This window comes from Danio aesculapii, chromosome 20, assembly GCF_903798145.1.
Source record: "Danio aesculapii chromosome 20, fDanAes4.1, whole genome shotgun sequence".
In the NCBI taxonomy this organism is placed as follows: domain Eukaryota; kingdom Metazoa; phylum Chordata; class Actinopteri; order Cypriniformes; family Danionidae; genus Danio; species Danio aesculapii.
In genome coordinates this window covers 49,053,003-49,074,307 of record NC_079454.1, presented here as the reverse complement: position 1 = coordinate 49,074,307, position 21,305 = coordinate 49,053,003, and the positions used below count along the sequence as shown (strand labels likewise).

The 21,305-nt window shown below is 36.9% G+C and overlaps 2 protein-coding genes across 3 annotated transcripts in view; one reads left to right on the top strand and one right to left on the bottom strand.

Annotated features, from left to right (window-relative positions):
* LOC130247416 (meiosis inhibitor protein 1) overlaps positions 1-7,752 on the bottom strand; it is a 29,425-nt gene extending 21,673 nt beyond the window's left edge. Inside the window, exons 1-6 of the mRNA XM_056480639.1 lie at positions 7,636-7,752; positions 7,432-7,540; positions 6,287-6,337; positions 5,695-5,768; positions 4,162-4,261; positions 3,792-3,995 (exon numbers count right to left, since the gene is read on the bottom strand). Coding sequence (XP_056336614.1) covers positions 3,792-3,995; positions 4,162-4,261; positions 5,695-5,768; positions 6,287-6,337; positions 7,432-7,540; positions 7,636-7,752 — 655 coding nt within the window. The remainder of the gene's footprint in view (positions 1-3,791; positions 3,996-4,161; positions 4,262-5,694; positions 5,769-6,286; positions 6,338-7,431; positions 7,541-7,635) is intronic.
* Positions 7,753-11,776: 4,024 nt separating this feature from the next.
* The window catches only part of LOC130247469 (BICD family-like cargo adapter 2), a 24,413-nt gene continuing 14,884 nt past the window's right edge, over positions 11,777-21,305 (top strand). For both annotated transcript variants that reach the window (XM_056480702.1, XM_056480701.1), the window contains exons 1-6: positions 11,777-12,083; positions 12,284-12,363; positions 12,904-12,946; positions 16,060-16,181; positions 17,931-18,012; positions 18,135-18,312. In XM_056480702.1, the coding sequence (XP_056336677.1) occupies positions 12,298-12,363; positions 12,904-12,946; positions 16,060-16,181; positions 17,931-18,012; positions 18,135-18,312 (491 nt within the window). In that variant the 5' untranslated portion in view covers positions 11,777-12,083; positions 12,284-12,297. The remainder of the gene's footprint in view (positions 12,084-12,283; positions 12,364-12,903; positions 12,947-16,059; positions 16,182-17,930; positions 18,013-18,134; positions 18,313-21,305) is intronic.

Genomic DNA, 21,305 nt, shown 5'->3' with positions numbered 1-21,305 from the left:
AAAGCACGTTGTCAGATTACGCTTAATATGATTACTGCCCTTTTCACAGACCAGCGTGTGTATTTCATGAAAGGATTGTTCTGCTACTATTAATGTATATTTCTGCATTTGAAACCTAAAATAAGACACTTGTGATTGAAAACACTGATCATTCGTGATTTATGACAAGCGCAGTGCGGTCTTTTTGACCACCGGTGTAGTGAGCACATCAAGGGTTAATGAGTCGCCGCATACTGAACTGTGAAAGTGGAGTTGGCTTAGGCTCTGTTTGCAGAGTTATTTCATTTTACTTCATTATAAACAACAGGCACTTGCAGAAGGGGGGTTTGAGTGTTTGAGCACCAGCCCTTTTATCTCTTGGAGCAGGGTTTCTGCAGATATAATAATGTCAAATTTAAGACTTTAAGACCATTAAGTATTAATTTTAAGACCTATATCACAATATCAAAAACATGCATACACAATAAAGAGACACATATCACAAAATTAGTGGTAAAATAAATGTATTCTAAATACAGTAATAAGACAGGTTAGATGCACCATTAAACCTCCACTGACTGCGTGTGTACCTCATGAAACTGACGAGGCTCTTTAAAACGACAGGGGGCGGTCAAACGCAACCCACCGTAAAGTCCGACAGATAAACAGAGAAGTGGTAAGTTTCCGGAACTACGTCATCTCATTAATATCATTGAAGATTTTTAAACTAATTATGTTTTATAAATTATTTTAATGATTATAAAGATTTTATAACCATTCAACATGTTTTAAATCAAACCTTGATTCACCACTTGCTTTTGTTCATATGTCGGACAGCTCTACCTATTAAAGTTAAATATTAATGACAACAGAACATGAGTTGCTCTACAATTATAGTTTTTATTATGGAAAAAATAAAAGCAAAAAATAAATAAATAAATTACACTTACTTAAAATACTGATTTTTTTTTTTAGATTTAGCCCGCTCCACAATTCACACATTACTGTCTGGCTAGTTTCTGTGCTCTACTTATAAGCTAAAAGGGCAATAATGGTCCAACATTCCTGACCATTATCACCCATAAAGGCTAGAAATTGGGCATCAGTATATTGTAAACTGATAGGTTCAAATATTCTTTTCCAGTTTTCAAAGAAATAATTTGTTCCTTAATTATAGTTTGTAACTATTAAATTGTTTTAAATTCAAAATTGTAATATTTACATCAGTGTAAAACCTATGAATAGTGGAAAAACATATTCTTTAATAGTAAAACCACCTGGGTCTTTAGTTTCGCATGGCCTCTTTTTTGTTTTAACAAACTTATCCCTCAGTTTTTTCCAAACTTTTACAAAAACTTTCCTCCTTTCCCACTGCTGTTGCAATTTCTAGCGAAGAATTATTGGTCATCTGGTCATCTCTATGATCACGGATAGACGGATCATTAAGATGTTTCAGACAAAATCTCTTCAAAGTGATTCATATTCAACTGTTCACTCCATCAGTCTAAATCATGTCGCGTGCACCCAAAGCAAACCCAATGATGTCACATTCGCCGCGCACACTGGGTTCAATAACAGAAAGCTGATTGGCTATTGTATGTTGGTCTCATTTGTAGTTGGAATAACGCAAATTACAATTGGACTAGTGAAATAAAGAACTACAACACCACGAAAATCAAGCAACAACAACAAAAAAGGATTTAAATGAGGAAAAATAAGACCTGTGCAAAAATATTTAAGACTTTTTAAGGTCTAAAAATTCGATTTTAAATTGTAGACTTTTTAAGACTCTGCGGAAACCCTGTCGGAGAGAAAGTTCATCCTTAAAATGAAAGTGCCCCTCCTTTGCACACAGATCCCCAACTAGCAACATCCCCCGATGCTCTTCAGCTTCGCAATCAACCCGTGTACCAATCGTTAACCAGATTGGTTAACAAGCAAGTTTTGCCTTTAAATCTTTTTTCAAAATGAACAACCAACTCTCTGTGCTAAAATAATTTCCATGAGTGCCATTCTACTGCAGCTGAGGAGTAGAGGATGTTTGCAGCACAGAATGGTAACGCATGTGGCTCAAAGATTATGTAAAAATCACATGAAATCCTACATAACCGTTCAATCTGTGTTTGATTTAATACCACATATGAAAGTGGCACAAATCTGAATGAAAAAGATCAGATTCCATGTGGTTTGGGCTGTTCACACTGTCAAGACAAAAACAGATCTTAGTCACAGGTGGGCAAAACCATCAGATTCGGGCCACATTTGCCTGCAGTGTGAACGTAGCCTAAGGGTGCACTCACACTAGGCTATCTGAACCGTGCCAAGGCGTGTTTCCTGGTTCATTTGACAAATGCGAGTGCTCCAAATCGGGCCCAGGCGTGGTTCAGTTGGCCGGCATTGGCGTAGTTGGAAGAGGTGTGCCAGAGCATGGTTCAGTTGGGCTTTGGTGTGGTACACTTGTAGTGTGACTGAAAAGCGTGCCTGAGCCCGAAACTAAAGACGCAACCTCACTTTTAAGAGTCTGTTTCATATTTATTTATCATTCTTACTGTTTGACAAACTGTCAAAGTTTATTAAAGATGAACCCCCCAACATCCCCTCCACCCCTGCTGCAAGTCAGCTGCACCTCCTAATACCTGCAGCACGAGGACTTTTATGATCATTTACGAGCGTCAAAAGTTGTGGATCTGTTCCTCAAGATATTTGACTGTGTATCACTGCATCCCAAACGACTAAAATGATATAACTAAAGCAATGTCCACCATGCTGAGCGAGAGCGCTTCCCTTCCTGTTACACTTTTTTACAGACGCTAGGACACATTTCTCAATACTTATATCACTTTTGCAAAACTCTTGACACAGTGAGCACAACAGAAGTCTATGTGGGCTAAACTGAGGATCAATTCTCATTGTTTTGGCACAAAAAGCATTCCCTGACTACATCTCTCAAATTTCATCAATTCTTTTCTCACTCAGACTGCCAAAAATCTGTGTACGTACAGGACATTTTGCACGTGCTTACACACTGTTTTCAAGGCTGTTAAACTTCTGTTCAAAACAAATAACATCATGCAAAACTGAATAAGAGAGCAAAAATCAACAGCAATATTTGACTGAGACATATTTCACATCTAAAAATGCAGTTTAACCAGCCAGATTAGCATTACTGTTGTATCTGTATCAGTGGATGGTGTGTAGACTAATTCTTGTATTTTAAATTTACTTAATAAATAAATAAATAAATAAACAACATAAAATATTGAGGAATTCTGCATCATGTCTGATTCATTCCAGTAACATATATTGCAGTTATAAACAATATATATAGTGGTTATAAACAGAGATGTGTCCTTGTTTTACACTGTCCACATGTTGTTAGTGTTTTTAAGTTGTTTTGTGTGTGACCGTGTGTTTGTGGGCTGTCAGCCTTTGCTGGTGTTCTTGAAGAATGAGTTTATTTGAGAGCTGAATCAAGTGTTTTGGTAGTTGTAGTGCATTCTGAATGTGAAGTGAACTGCTTTGCCAAGCTGACAGTCGCTTAGGAGAATTGTGTGAAGAGTTTTGCAAAAGTGACCAAAGTATTGAGAAATGTGTCGCAGCGCCTGTAAAAAAAACTGTAAACTGAACAGTCGCATCATCGATGACATAAGCGTGCTCCGGCTCGGAAGGCAAAATGAAGTGTGAGTGCAGGCCGTCGGGGGAGAGGGGTGTGTGTTACTGACTGACTGAAGTGTGTGTGTGTGTGTGTGTGTTTGATTGACTGATGTGCGAGAGTCAGTGACTGTGTGTGTATGTGTGTGCGTATGTCTCACCCAAGCAGTTGACAGTCAGCGCTGAGGTTTGTGTGTGTGAGAGTGTGTGCAGCAGTAACACACACATGCGCTGTCGGAGTGTGTGTGGAACAGTCTGAACCGCATCGCTGGAGCTCCAGATTCTGAACAACACGTAACACACAGCGGCCTTCACATCCTCATCCCACACCAGCAGACCTGAGCACACACACTCCAACATGCACACTACATACACATACATATATTAAAACACAAAAAAACACACACATGCAACAACATAAATAAGCCTCAGCGCAAAAAGTGATTGTGTGATGGTCAAAAGTGTGTGTGTGTGTGTGTGTGTGTGTGTGTGTGTGTGTGTGTGTGTGTGTGTGTGTGAGGTCAGTCTCACAGTGGCTGGAGGTCAGTGTTTGGCTCAGGGCAGGATGAACGTCCAGCAGTTTACCCAGAAACATCAGAGAGGACAGAGACACTTTCAGACCCTCAGTCCACTGAAACACACACACACACACACACACTGTCAGACATGCAAACACAGACTGACCAGTATTCAGAGCCCTGTAGATGTATGTGTGGTTGTTTGGGCGTCTGTGTGTTGTATTTGTGCTAAAGTGTGTGTGTGGTATGTGTGTATGTGAGTGAGTTTGTCTATTTGTGTGTCTGAGTGTGTTTCTGAGAGTGTCTGTACGTGTGCTGTGTCTATGCAGTGTGTATGTGTGTCTATGCGGAGTGTGTGTTTGTGAGAGAATTTGTTGGTGTGTATGAGTGAGCATCTTTCTGTTGTGTGTGTGTGTTTGTCTGTAAGTGAGAGTTTGTTTGTAAATGTATGTGTGTGTATGTAAGTGAGTTAGTCTTTCAGTTTGTGTATGAGACTGTGTGTGTGCTGTCTGTAAGAGCATCTGTGAATAGGTGAGTTTGTCTTTCTGTTTGTGTGTGTGTGAGAGTGTATATGTGTGTTGTGTCTATGCTGTGTGTATGTGTGTCTGTGTGGTGTGTTTTCTTATGCGTGTGCACTTGTCTGTGTGAGTTTGTCTCTCTGTTTGTGTGTGAGAGTGTTTGTGAGAGTGTATGTGTGCTGTGTCTATGATGTGTGTATAAGCTTCTGTACGATGTGTGTGTGTGTGTTTGTGTGATTCTGTGAGCATGGTGAGTTTGTCTTTCTGTTTGTGTGTGAGAGTGTATGTGTGTGTGATGTGTCTATGCAGTGTGTATGTGTGTTTGTATGTGCGTCTGTGCGATGTGTATTTGTTTGTGACTGAGTGAATGTGTGTGTGTCTGTCTGCATGGTGTGTATGTATATGTGAAAGTTAGTTTGTGTGTATGAGTCAGTGTGTCTTTCTGTTTGTGTGTGTGTGTGTGTGTGTGTGTGTGTGTGTGTGTGGTAAGTATGTGTATGTTTGCTTATGTGTGTGCTGTGTCTATGCAGTGTGTCTGTGTGTGTGTTTGTATGTATGTGTGTCTGTGATTTGTGAGTGAGTGAATGTGTGCGTCTTTGCGGTGTGTGTTATATGTGAGTGCGTGTGTGTGTGTGTGTGTATGTGTGAGAGTTTGTTTGTGTGTATGAGTGAGTGTGACTTTCTGTTTGTGTGTGTGTGTGTGTGTGTGTGCGGTAAGTATGTGTATGTTTGCTTATTTGTGTGCTGTGTCTATGCAGTGTGTCTGTGTGTGTGTTTGTATGTGTGTGTCTGTGATTGTGAGTGAGTGAATGTGTGCGTCTTTGCGTGTGTGTGTGTATGTGTGAGAGTTTGTTTGAGTGTATGAGTGAGTGTGCCTTTCTGTTTGTGTATGTGTGTGTGTGCGCGAAGTATGTGTATGTTTGCTTATGTGTGTGTAAATGTGTGTGTGTGTGTGCTTGTGTGTGTGCTAAGTATGTGTATGCTTGCTTATATGTGTGTGTAAATGTGTGAGTGTGTGTGTGGCACACCTGTGAGTGAATCTGGTCCAGGATGAACAGCAGGAACTGTTGATTCGGCACATCCAGCGTTATCTGCAGCAGAACTGACACACAAACACACACAGTCTTTATAGTCTATAGACTTCTATAAGTCTCCTCCTTTTGCTCTAGACATCTCCTGAATCTGTTAAGAGGCATCATTTCAGATCAGATGATTGTGAAGCCTGATTTTCAGACTCAGAGCTATTCATCAGTGTTACGCTGATTCAGTCAATACACACATTAAATAAATAAAGTCAGTGTTAGGATTCATCTGTAATGAATCAGTTATGACATCCTGCTTCAGAACTGCATTAATCCTTCATGGCAGAGATTCAACAAGATACTGGAAATATCCCTGAGAGATTTTGCTCCATATTGACATGATAGCATCACACAGTTGCTGCAGATTTGTCGGCTGCACAAATTTGATCAGTTTTACTGTAGTACAATGTTTGAAGAATTATTTGGTATATAAATTATACAATTATAGTGTCCTGCAGCCACTGGTAAAATGATATCAGGGACTACAGCTGAAGTCTGAATAATTAATATATTAATTTAAAGAGATGAGATTGATCACCTTGAACAGTCTGGTCCAGCAGAGACGAATCCACAGCACTGAACAACAATCCTCAAACACACAAACACCAGTTAGAAAAGACAGACAGACAATTTCCTGAACATCTCTATGTGTTTTCACACTGTTTATAAATATTCGTGGCATTTTCCCTATCTGTAAAAAGCTATTTGCTTTTTGCCAATGCTAATTGCTATGCCATTTTATTTTATAAAAAGCCTCTTTTATAGTTCATTCATTCATTTTTTTATTTTATTTTCGGCTTAGTCCTTTTATTAATCCGGGGTCGCCACAGCGGAATGAACCGCCAACTCATCCAGCACATGTTTTATGCAGCGGATGCCCTTCCAGCTGCAACCCATCTCTTGGAAACATCCATACACACTCACACTACAAACAATTTAGCTTTCCCAATTCACGTGTACCGCATGTCTTTGAACCGGACCACCCGGAGGAAACCCACGCAAACGCAGGGGACACCACACAGAAATACCAACTGACCCAGCTCGAACCAGCGACCTTCTTGCTGTGAGGCGACAGCACTACCTACTGCGCCACTGCGTCGCCCCTGTTTTATAGTCTCCTCCTCAGTTTGTAAACAAATAAATACAGAAAAAAATATTTTATGAATAATTCTGTGAGCATTTCATACAACAAAATTAAAAATATCACTGATAAATCCTGCTTTTTCTGTAAATATTTACCTGACATGATTAATTATTAGTTTTCTGAGAAAATATTAACGTGACTTCCTCATTTGTAAGTCAGGCTGGATAAGTGTTGACAACCCGGTGTTTTTAGAGGTGTTTTAAGTTGACACTTAAACTATGAATATGGTCAAGCAAGCTTAAGCATGAATTCTTATTGAGAGTTTTGTATTAATAAATGCAGACAGAAAAAAAAAATAAAACAACTTATTTGTAAACACAATTTTGTTTTATTAATAAAAAGGGAGGATTTAAAATGCTTAAATTATTATTTGCGTCCTCTTTATTATTACTATTTGACTGTATGTCACTCATTATTATTAGAAACGATTTATTTTTACATCGATATACACTAAGAAACGAACAAATACAATGTACAGAGTTTAAAATGACATGTTAAAGTTGCAATTAAAAAACAATCATGAAATGTGTGTGTTTTACTCAGTAATGATGAGATGAAGCGTATTCTCCGGTCCTCCTCGCCATAAAGCAGCTCCCGAACCGCGTCCACGCGCATTGCGGACACGAGCGCCGCGCGCTTCCGCACCGCCTGCGGAAACGAGCATTATTTTTGACCAGTGACCTGCCACAAAGCGGTCAACAAACGTATTATTTGACATTTAATGCAAGTAACGATGAACTTACCGACACATCTGCCCTGTCCATCATCTCCACCACACACGCGACGCAAATACCGGCCAGTTCCCAGCGCGGGCCGTGAGACTGATGAATCTTCTCACAGATTACGTCTAAACTCGACATTTTTGACGTTTTACGAGACCAAAATACAAATTTATTTTAATGAATCTTAGTTTGACGAGAGTAAACTGTGGTTAATCAAAAGAACAAACAGTGTCAATGAATACGCGAGAGACGTCACAGAAACGCTCGGGGAGTCAGTTGGCGGTTATTTTAAGTTTGACCAATCAGAGATCACGACATCACCCGTTAACCAATCAAATCTCAGTTTGGAAAAATAACGGGTAAAGGCTTTTTCACAGTTGACCCTTCGCTAAGCCCCGCCCTTCTTAGTTACTGTTGCTACGCCTGTCAAGCTTTCGTGCCTGGCACGGCTTTTACAATGTGTATGCGCCGGTGTCAGACATTGCCAGGGATATAATTAGTAATTTTTGGCGAACAGGTGAGATATCCGAAAACGCCAGACAAGAAAGGACTGCAGTATACAGGAGTATATTCACGATACAATAAGCAACCGATTATAGAATAATTCAATCAAAATTGAAGCTAGGTTAGCCTAGCCGCCTCATACGCTGACCATTCAACAGCTTAGTTCATGCACAGCAAGAGAGGTGAAATTTAAAAATAATCTAATACTAACTAATTAAACCGTGATTTCTCTATTTTAGCCAAAAAGCCTGATAGACTAATGTTGTGTAATTAAATATAGCGTTACTAACCGACGAGGAAACACGCATGGACAGTGCTGCTACATAGTTCATTCATTATAAGAACAGCCAGAAAGGGGAAATTGGTGGATTTGTGCCGAACATTTGCATCATTGACCCATAACAATGTACAGTAAGATACCTATTTCTGTCAGTATATTTGTGTGCTCTTTATAAATTAATAAAAAACAGGTGCTGGTAAAGTATACAGGGGCGCCCCCAAGGGGTGGCCACTGCTACCCCTGGGTAAACTTTGGCCACCCCTGTGGCCACCCCAATATGATTTTGCTGTTGATATTATTAATTTAAATGTACTTAAGTAAATTTCCAATATTTAAATAAAAAAATAAATAAATAAAACTGATGTACAATGTTTGTGTAGCTGATTCACTACCTCTCCCCATCAGCGCTGGATCAACGCTGATGAAAGCAAACTGACGCATGCGCGCAGAAAACCATTCCCGTGCGCCTCACGCACTTCTGTGTGAATCCCGGTTGTTTGCATGCACGCCGATAAAATACGGCCCGCTAATGCTCCGTGAAACCGGAGTAACAGCCTTTTGTGCAGAGGTGTCGGCATTTAGGGAGTTTTGCAAGTCGACAAAACTAAAGTTTATATAATATGACGATGATGTTACTTTCACTCAGCATGGCTATAAAGAAAGGTGGGATAAAGAGTCAGGGAGGTAAGACTTCATAACATTAATTGTCGGCCATGAGTCAGGTCTAAGACAACAGATAATTCTATAAAATATATTTTTTTGTATTCTATAGAATTGTCATAATTAATATTTTTATGCAAAAGTTTTCTTAAGTGATCTTAGCATGTCACTCCAGTTGTTACATTGTTTTTTAGTAACATTTAGGTTTGATTTCTGTTATTTATTTAGAATAATAATTGTATTTATTTAGCATAAATATAATAAATAAATAAATATATAGAATAAATATAAATAAATTGTTTACTTACTCATTGACAGCACACACACACCTTCAATAGACAGCAATAACAATTTAATATTTACCTTAAGGTACATCAATTGAAGCAGCTGTATTAGTAATATTGTTACTCAAAAAGGACTATGGATAAATGATATTAATAGGGTCTGTATAGTGAGTGTGTGTGTATATAGTAATGCCTTTTGTTCAGTTTGTTCATCTGTTTTATTAATCTCATAATATTAACTCATTAATAACTCATTAATCTTCATAAATTTTAGATGTGGCATACTGTATGCTGTACAATAAAAGTATGTGAAAATAGCTGAAAAGTTATTTATATATATGAAAAGTGTTTTTTAAACTAAATATTGATTTTTATTTGGTTTGCGCATGCACTTGCTGAATTATTTCAAGGAATAAATTGCAATATTTCAAGAGCAATTAATTAAATGAATTAAAACCACATTTCATTTACCAGAAACAAAAATATAACACTGTATATATATAACACTGAATTCATACAGAATATAACACTGAATACATTATTTTTTGTGTGCCACCCCATTTGGAGTGGCCTCTTCTGGCCACCCCTAAGAAAATTTTCTGGGGGCGCCACTGAAAGTATATTAATCGCAAGTGCTCAGTTTGTGATCATCTCTGTTTGTTCTGTTGATTTTAATTTCAGATATTTGTGGCATGAAATAGATGGAAATATGAAGTTCAGAAAAGTTAGCAACAGATTCGCAGATTCGTATTTTCCGGATCAATAACTCATTATGACCTATTCGCGATTAGTATGATTAAGTTACTATGGCGAAGGCTTAAACAGAACAGTGAAAAATTCCACCATCCCTTCCAAACTTCAAGGATACCGGGTGTCAGATTTGCACAATCCATATGCACAACGCCTTGGCCAGTTTCCCTCGCTCGAAAGCTTGACAGAGCCCCTGCGCGTAGCTACGGTTGCTAAGCCACGATTGGTGGGTGGCGGTTTTGTATGGAGTTAGATTTGTTTCTTTATTATTCAATCAAAAATATTTCGTTTTAAAGAAAAAATAAGAATGCAGGAATTAAAAAAATAAAAGATTTCAAATAAAAACACGTTTAATTAAAAAAAAACGTATGTCAATGATAATAAAATATTTTGGATTGCAAAAAATAAACTATTGTCCTATTATGCAGTACAGTGGAATTTAAAAAATAAAAGATTTCAAATAATAAAAAACATTTATAAAAAAATGCACACTGCAAAAAATAAACTATTGCAATTTTATGCAGATACCACCTGATTAATTCATTGTCTGCTCATTCATTTTGCTTAACTTTTGAAAATCATATTTCTCATGTCACAAAAACTGCCTTGAAGTCTTTTCCTCACCGATGTTGAAGGAATGTTTAATGATTTTAACTTGATCTTATTCATTAATGGACTAATCTTTGCATTAATAGTCTAATTCTATTTTTAACTAATTACATGAGCTTATGCTGATGTGTTTATCCTCATATAACCTTATGTGCTTAACCTCATATAATTTTGCTCCATAACAGCTGTGCCTTTGTGTGACTGATAACCGAGACGTTAACTCCTCGGTACTTGTTATCAACGGAATGTTACATCTTTTCTTCCAGAGTGTGCTCATTTACAGGAACAATAATGGACGGGAGGGGCGAAGGCTCACTCTCTTGCAGGCTCTGTTATGTGTATGCGTAACTTTTTCTGTGCAGATTTGTTGTTCTGCCTAACAACTGAAGATTGAACTGATCTGGATGGCTGAAGAGAGATGAAGATTAATTGGGGGGGGGGGGGGGGGGGGGGGGGGGGCTGCCTGTAATGCTGTTCTCTGACACCCGGAGCTCTGTAATGCTTTATTCATCTAATTAATTAAATTTACAAAACTTATTTAAAGCCTCTGACTCATGTTTTAACCTGGGAGTCCAACACTGTCACCACTGGCTTGCATGGTCCGGGATCTGTAGAGCTGCGCATCGATGGATTTGCTCTTCAGTGTTTGGACTCTCAGTAGTATTTACATTCTAAAAGCGCTATACAAATAAGGGTGAATTGAATTGAACTGAATATTTCACTCAAAAATTAATAATAATTTACTTATTTACTTTTTCAAACTTCCTTCAGTTAAATACAAAAGGAAATATTTTGAAGAAAGCTGAAAACCTGTGACCATTGACTTTGACCATTTTTGTTTTTCCTACTATAGAAGTCAATGGTTATAGGTTTTCAGCTTTCTTAAAAATATATTATTTTGTGTTGAACTGAAGAAAGAAACTCCTAAATGTTTGAAATAGTGATTAAATTTCAATTTTTAGCCTCTGTTCATGTGGTTTATTTACGTTTACAACACAGTAAATAACTAAAAGTGTGCAGCTACTCAAAAACTACATTTCCCACTATCCACGTGGTTAGGCGGAAGTGACGTGAATCGAAAATAGTGGCTCTTGGATTTAAACCGAAATGGTCATCGATGTCCTGAAAAGAGGAGTTTAGACAGATAATCGCACATTAAATAAAAATGAATAACAGGATATGCGTTGGTGAAGTAAATGTAAAGTAACCGCTCGATTCGGTGGGTCTCGCGCGTTTTGAAGAGCCGTTACAGTTATTTGTTTACTAAAGAGTCTGACGCTAAGTTACGCGATACGTTTAATGTTACCTGTTTCTGCAACATCACCTTTCTTTATTTCTGCCAGCTTTATCTATTTTCAGTCAAAACATTACATTCGTTAGAGGTGAGTTTTTTTTCAGCTGAGCGCCGAGTTAGTTACAAATGTAACGTAGCTTACATTGAGAATGGTGAGAATACGCCATGATAAATAACCCATTAAGTTAGCCTTTTTACATTCATCTTAACTATATTATTGAATGTGAAAGTCCCAATTTGCGAATATAAAACCACTTTTGACTTCATTTCGGTTTTCACATCGTTTAGTTTTAGCGATAAAAATGAACTGGGACCATCAACTGAGCTCCATCCTTTCCGAGGCTGATGGAAGTGTCGCAAAAATGAGGGTAAAACACTGTATTTCAACACTAGTTTGTTATTTTATTCATTATTCCTTATTATTTATGTCTATGGGTGTCTGTTGTTGAGAACTGCAGAGGCTGACCGCTAGAGAGCGCTCTGTTAATCTACTAAATAAGGATGGTTCACCCAAAAATCTAAATTCTGACATCCACCAAATGTTCCAAACCTGTTTAAGTTTTTTTTCTGTTAAACGCAAAAGAAGATATTTTGAAGATAGTTGGGGGGAAAACATTTGTCCTTGACTTCCATAGTATATTTGTTCCTACTATTGATGTCAATGGCTGCTTTGTCGACATTCTTCAAAATATTAATTTTTGTGTTTAATCGAAGAAAGAAATTAATAAACTTTTAGAAACACTTGAGTGCGAGTAAACGGTGAGGACATTTTCATTTTTGGGTGAACTATCTGTTTAAAGCTGCAGTTAACCCAGATGTCATTTACTGATGTTTATTCTGAAGCTGAGGTTGTATGACTTTTAGCTATGAAATACAGTTTCTAATTTATTGATATTGTGTCTTACAAGGAACGTCTTACTACCCGTGGACGATCTCCCAGAGGGACAGAAGGTAAACGATTTTTTAAATGATTAGACCAATCATCATAATCTCTGACATGGAGAATATGCCGTATAGTTGTTTTAAAGGTTCAGTGAAGTGTCTGAAGTGTGCATTTTTATTCGATGTTTGATGTAATCTCAACTGAAACACGAATAGAGGGTGGGACATAGTGTAGCTATGCATAGTGTAGTGGACCTTCTTTAAAAAAAAACAGCCAATAGGTTGTTTTCACATGTCGTCATTGATGATGCGCAAAATTCAGATTGAGGACAGGAAGTGGTTCTTCTTCATAGGAATCGCTATCAGAACATTAAAATGTTTCTATTTAATGTTGTTTACAATTGTTTAAATCAGCCATAATAAGAAATACTGAACAGCTTTTATGGATATCCAGTAGTTTAAGCTCTTAAAGGGGAGAAAGTTCAAGAAACTGGCTTAAAAATGGAAGATGGCATGTCATAAACATTTATTCAATACATCCATGTGTACAAACTTTTTATGAACATGATCATTTGTTTGCCAGCACCAATAAAGAATATATATAGGCCTAGATGCGTATAAATATGTTAATGTGTTATTTAAACATCAGATACAAACACCACCACAAACAAAATCCAGGAGAATATAAATAATGTACCCTACCTATTAATGACTGTAATGAAATCTCCGCCTTGTTTTGCAATAATCCAAGTCTTTACTAGTGTCTCTGCGGAATAAACAATGGTCGTGTGACTATCGAGATGCTCAGCAGCAGTGAATGTCTGTTGATTGTAAGTTCATCGACCGAACAAAAAAGAAATGCAACCCTTGCGACAAAACCGAACGGTTATTATTGTGGAGCACTTTTCCCCCTTTACAAAAATAAATAACGTAAATAATAATGTAGACTATGCATGCTTTTGTATGCTTTCATCTGTTGTTTCGTGATGTCTGGAAGATATTCGCATAAGGGAAAAGCTAATGTTATAATAAATTATAATAAACATGTTTTTGAACCACATAGTAAAGTGTATAATGTGGTCGGCGCCAATAGCCTAGTGGTTAAGTGCGCCAACATATAGCACCATGGTGCTCACGGCGACCCGAGTTCGATTCCCGGCTCGAGGTCCTTTGCCGACCCTTCCCCTCTCGCTGCTCCCAACTATTTCCTGTCAATTATCTGCACTATATTATCATAAGGTTAAAAAAACCCTAAAAAAATAATTATTAAAAAAGTGTATAATGTGTACAACTCTTTGTTAATGAATGTTACAGAACATGTTGTATAGTAAACAGATAAACTGTAATAAATACTGTAACGTTAGTGTAAACTGTGGTCCATTGTGATGGTGTATAATTATAGCGTAGAAAACTAAAGCTTATTGAATAATTTGTTTATCACTACATTTGTATTGTACCACAGCAACAATATAATAAATACGACAGTTTAATTCAAGTAAATATGTATAGTATGCTTCCAAACACTGTAGTATTCTTTCATGTAACGTTATGGCTTATACAGTATCTACTGCCTCGATGACAGGCAAATATATTTTAGTTCAATAGAAAACTTGGCTCTCTTCATGATATGAGGATCATGCCCAACATATGTGCTTATATTCTATTTATATCTCCTTTGAAATATGGTATAAATTGCAAAAATAGCATAAGGACTTTTCTCACCCATTATCTCCCATTCAGCTTTTTACTTCCTGCCCTCCATCTGAATTTCGCACATCACCAGAACCACATGATTGCAAACAACCTATAGTGTTTTGTTTTATTTAGAGTGGTTGAGCTCAAACGCAACAAATGAAAAGAAAATGAGAAGAATCTTGAAGGGGCGGGGCATGTCAGATACTAGAGAGCATTTGATTGGTTATGATGTGATGAGAAACTGTAGTATGGGTTGACGTGAATAAAACCATTGATCCATTTAATTGCAAGCTTGACGTGTTGATATCAGTTTTATATCTCCTAAATGCAAGTTTTGTCACAGTTTGGGAGCACACTAGCTTGTAGATACATTAAAAATGAACAATACTAATACTAACATCTAAAAAGCTTTATTTTAATTTCATGGGACCTTTAAAGGTAAATAAAGGTAAAGTTCAAGTATCATGTTAAAGTTCAAATAATCATATCCATGTCTGAAGTCTTGAGCATTGTGTCAATGCCACAGCGCACCTGAGTGTTGTTGCTGACCATGTCCATCACCTTATGACCACAGTGTACCCATCTTCTGATGCCTAGTTCCAGCAGGATTATGCACCATGTCTTGTAATGTAATGTAATGTGGGTATCTATATAGCGAATTTACCGTGTATGGCCTACACCCAAAGCGCTTCACAATTAGAAGGGGGGTCTCTCCACACCACCACCAGTGTGCAGTATCCACTTGGATGATGCAATGGCATCCACAGGACATCAGCACCAGTGTGCTCACCACACACCAGCTATAGGTGGAGTGGAGAGACAGTGATACAGCCAATTCGGTGGATGGGGATGATTGGGAGGCCATGATGGTTAAGGGCCGATTGTGGGAATTTGTCCAGGATGCTGGGGTTTCACCCCTACTCTTTACCAGAAGTGCCATGGGATTTTTAATGACAACAGAGAGTCAGGACCTCGGTTTAACGTCTCATCCGAAAGTCTTAAAGCACAAATCATCTCAGACTGGTTTCTTGAACATGACAATGAGTTCACTGTTCTCAAACGGCCTCCACAGTCACCAGTTCTCAATCCAATAGAGCACCTTTGGGATCGGGTAGAAGGAGAGATTTGCATAATGGATGTGCAGCCGACAAATCTGCAGCAACTGCGTGAAGCTATCATGTCAATGGAGCAAAATCTCTGAGGAATATTTCCATTACCTTGTTGAATCTATGCAACGAATACTTAGAGCAGTTCTGAAGGCAAAATGGGGTCCAACCCGGTACCAGTAAGATGTACCTAATAAACCTGTGATTTATTTTTTGACTGTATCTTTCATGTTTTTTTCTTATATTTGTCTTTTCCAGTTGTATTTGATTTGATTTCATGTGATGTCTATATCTCTTTGCATAATTTAAAAAAAATGTAAAATTTGAACCTGTAATTTCTTTAATCTGGTTTGACTGAACTGTGTGTCTTTCTGTCTGCAGATGTGTTTCCAGTCAGAGACTTCACAGTTGGTGTTGATTTGAAGCCCTCTTCCTCTCTTAGTCCTGCTGTTCAGTGGACAGATCTGACCGCCATCCAGACGCAGTTACAGCAACAGAGTCAGGTAAGACTAGCACCTTATCTCATCACGTATTTATTTATGTGTGTGTGTGTGTGTGTGTGTATATATATATTAAAGTCAGAATTAAAAGCCCCCCTTTGAATTTTCTTTCTTTTTTATATATTTCCAAAATTATGTGTTTAACAGAGCAAGGAAATGTTCACTGTATGTCTGATAATATTTTGTCTTCTGGAGAAAGACTTATTTTTTATTTTGGATAGAATAAAAAGCAGTTTTAAAATTTTTTAAACCATTTTAAGGTCAAAATTATTAGCCCCTTTAAGCTGTTTTTTTCAATAGTCTACAGAACAAACCATCGTTATACAATAACCTGCCTAATTACCCTAACCTGCCTAGTTAACCTTATTAACCTAGTTAAGCCTTTAAATGTCACTTTAAGCTGTATAGAAGTGTCTTGAAATATATCTAGTCAAATATTATTTACTGTCATCATGGCAAAGATAAAATAAATCAGTTATTAGAAATGAGTTATTAAAACTATTATGATTAGAAATGTGTTTTTTTTGTTTTTTTAATAATTATTTTTTAGGGGTTTTCACCTATAATGCTATAGAACAGTGAAGGACAGACAGGAAAGCATTGGGAGCAGAGAGAGGGGAATGATCGGCAAAGGACCTCAGGCCAGGAATTGAACTCGGGTCGCTGTGAGCACCTTGGTGCTGTATGTCGGCGCACTTAACCACTAGGCTATTGGCGCCGACATGTTTAGAAATGTGTTAAAGAAATCTTCTCTCCGTTAAACAGAAATACATACACATTACTTTGTAGTGATTTAAACACTTTTGAACAGAGGACTGAAGTGCAAAAATCATTACATTTTAAAGGTGTGTTAGTTATTATGCTTATTTAGAATTTTTAGTATATGTCACCAGAATGTGTCTGTTGAAGTTTCAGTTTAAAATATCACTATTTAATAAATTACCTGTTTTTGGTTGAAGAAAAATTAGAACTCGACTGATATGTTGTTGTTTTTTTTGTTTTTCTAATCAGGGCAGCTTATGGCTGAGTCATTAATCTCAATAATCCGAGTCATTCTCTTAAAATGATATTGAGCTTTTATGTTTTATGTCAATGATGTAACTTTAGAGAGACAAACCCCTTTCCTTAAAAGCAATATATTGACTTTTTTTAAAAAAGTGACTGTTAAGTTGTCTTAACTTTATTTTTGATGACCATCACAGCTAATCACAGTCATTTCTGTTGAGCATGTGAACACAGCGGCCAATCACCAGTGCTTAAGAACGTGCTCAAATGTTAGCGGGAAATGGACATTTTTTTTAATTTCAGTACAGATTGGTTTTTACAATTATTCACATAGTTCCTTAATTTTAAGGGAACAGTTTTTTATGTAAATCAACTAATTGTTTTTATTTTTACAGTGTTTGCACTAAATAAAACTGGAAGTGTTAAAAGCATAAGACATTTAATATGTGTTGGAATTACATCGGGCCCTGTTTATCTGCATTTAGTGCTGTCGCTTGTAAACAAATGTGTTTCTAAGTTTGTTTTGAATGTTAACGTCTAATTTAATGAACTGAATACTGCACTAGATTGTACTTGTCAATGAATGATGAATACTAAATGTTATTTTGTTGTTTATCTGTATTTAGTGCTGTTGTTTATAAACAAATCCGTTCATAAGTTGGTTTTGACTATTAATGTCTTATTTAATAATTCTGCAATAGATTGTTCTTGTCAGTGAATGATAAATTCTGAAATGCCATTTTGCAGGCCATTGAGACTTTAACACAAAATCTGCGATTACTGGAAAGAGAGCGAAATGCACAGCAAAGACAAATAGAAACATTACAAGGTGATGATTTCCATCTACTTCGATATGATGCAGTGAATACTCATATTTAAATACCATAGAAAATGCAGAGGACAATCTCTAGTTATTTTGAAGTGATATTAACTCCAGAAACTGTCATCCAGAGGAACAGAAGAGACTTCAGGATAAGCTGGAACAGAAGGAGCGGGATGCAGATCGGACATCACTGAGTCCTGGAATGGACCGCCGGATCGAGCACTGGAAGAGAGAGATGGATCGAGAGCTGATCAGTCTGAGAGGACTGATCAACAGAGCCACGACTCTAGGAAATCAGGAAGAAAGGTCTGTCCTTATTCTCTAAATCACGCTTACTGTCCACTATATATATATATATATATATATTTATTTATATATATATTCATATATATATTCATTTTCTTTTCGGCTTAGTCCCTTTATTAATCTGGGGTCGCCACAGCAAAATGAACCGCCAACTTATCCAGCATTTGTTTTACGCAGCGGATGCCCTTCCAGCTGCAACCCATCTCTGGAAAACATTCATGCACACTCGTTCACACTCATACACTACGGACAATTTAGCCTACCCAATTCACCTGTACTGCATGTCTTTGGACTGTGGGGGAAACCGGAGCACCCGGAGGAAACCCACGTGAACGCAGGGAGAACATGCAAACTCCACACAGAAACGCCAACTGACCCAGCCGAGGCTCGAACCAGCGACCTTCTTGCTGAATTTGGTCTTAGTGTATGTCTGAATGTGAGTGTGGATGGGTTTTTCTTAGTACTAGGTTGGGGCTGCAAAGGCATCCGCTGCGAAAAACATATGCTGGAATAGTTGGTATAATTTTTACACAAAGTTTCAGCTGGAAAACTGTTGTGAGCATTAAGGCTGGTTTATACTTCTGCGTCGAGTGAACGGCGTGACCCACAGCACATGCCTTGTTCATAGCCGTACATTTATACTTCTGCGTGCTGTTTGTGTTGCTCTGCAATAACCCTTCTGAAACGCTAGCTGACAGTGAGGTTTTTATGTTCCTCTATGTCGAGTTTGTTCGCGGGTGTTTTGTTTTTTCCTTAATGCTACTTTAATGTTTTTTTTATATAAAGCGTTTTTTTTTTTCCAAACTTTTTTATTACTAACAGAAAAATACAGAAATATACAGTAATATACAAAAGTACATATGCCAGAGAGTACATACAAAACATTCAATAATTAAAAATCGCATATTCCTGAAGAATATTATAAGTTTTCCTTGCTTTTTTATTAACAGTGTTCTCCAAACTTGTGCAGTAGTGCTTAGTCTCTTTAAGAAAGTGAACAAATTTTGACTTTAATCCAGTCCATTTTTTTATGTCTATGAAACTTTCCCAGATTAATAAAAAGCTGTACAAGGAATGTAAATTTGTACAAATATTGACATAAAAAACGCAAATATCTAAATTTTAAAGAAAGTTTTCCATATCCACCCAAAAATCCTTGTGTATATACAATCACAAAACAGATGGACTATAGATTCTTCTATGGAACAAAAATCACAGGACTAATCAATATTCCAATTAAATCTCTCTAAAACCTCTTTAACTGGATATATACAATGTAAAATGTTAAATATAACCTATTTTACTTTGTTATTTATACAATATATTTCATAAGAACACCAAGCTTTTTTCACATTTATAATTAAAAAACATTGGTCCCTTTTTAAGTTTTTATATATAACTGTATCACATGTTATAATATTTCTTATATATTTATTAGTATAACTTTGTTTAATGATATCAAGGTCTCCTAAAAAATGTTTTCTTTAACATTTAAAGAGTTCAGATGCAAAAGCCGCTAAACGTCACTTCTGCTAAAAATCAGCTAATGACATTGAGTGAATGCTTTAGACACGTAGTACATGTTCAACAAATAGACTTGCTTTAAGTCATCTAAATCGCAGTGTCAGCGCATTCAGAACTGACAGTTTGTTGGCAAAAGCCGCTAAACGCCACTTGCTTTTGACATCAAAAGTCACTATCTCCCGAGAACCAATCAGAAGGCGCAAATCCAATCATATGTTTTCAACGTAGCAGCGTGCTGATACACCAGCTTTATGAGGAGACTGTTTTATTCCGCTTTCAATTTTAAAAGATGGAGTTTGATGAACTGGATGAGCCTGTCCGACTGTCAGTGGATGGCAAATGAAAACATCCCTTACCTCAAAACTCTGTGCATTATACGAAAAAGAAAACACACTGTACAGTCGGAAGTGTAACTGCATTCATAACCTGTTTTTGCGCAGCGACGCTACTTTGAATGAGTCTGACTTACTATACATTAAACGGCAACTGCATTTCACATGGATGCTATGAGGATTAACAAGAGATGAAGACCTTGAGTATGGTGAGAATGAATGAATGACAGCTTCTAAAAGTGTCTGAGACATCCCCTTATTGCCCAGTAGGCCTACCTTGTGTTTTATTTGCTAATTTAAGCTACTTTTAAAAAGATAAATATAATATATAAAACTAAACATTATTTATATTACTTCATAATACCTTTACGTCTGATAAGCTTTTTATATTAATGGACAATGCACAGATATTGATGTTTCACAATGTTTTTACACTACATTATTTGTATCTACCAAGCTTAGTTTACAATGTTTACAATGCTCTACTTACATTAAAGCTAAATCCCAAATATCCGAAATGACAACAGATTGTTAAGATTTAATTAATGACAGTTTTAATGTTATTGATTAATGCACTTAACAGATTTCATTTCTTCATTTTCCTTGTTTTTTCCCTGGTTTATCACAGTGGAATGAACCGCCGCTTACTTGACAGTTTATGTATTTTAGGTAGTCTGTGTAATGTGTTTTATGTTCGGTAAAATATTTTCTAATCGCATCTTTAGTAATTTTTCAACTAAATGTACTGTCTTGTTCCAATAGGTGGATTTAGAGGGTTTTGCAAAAAAAAAGCAGAAGTGGATTTAGCTGGCTTTGACGCAAAAGAAAATTTACCTTGTTAAAAACCAAAGAATTGTCTAAAGTGACATTTAAAAAAAAAAAAAGAAGGTATTTTTATTAACTAGATGATAACCTTATTACATATAAACTGAAATTTCTAAACCTAATCAGAGGAGCCTGATAGAAAATGCTCATTTACAAGAAAAGAGGTCAGATGGATTTTGCATCTGAACTCTTCATATTTTCCATCTAAAGACTTATTTCCATACTCTTATAAAATGAAGAAGCCGTTCAGGTATGGCAACTTGAGGTAACTTTAATCAAAACACACAACAAAAGTCTCCATCTGGAGCTCCT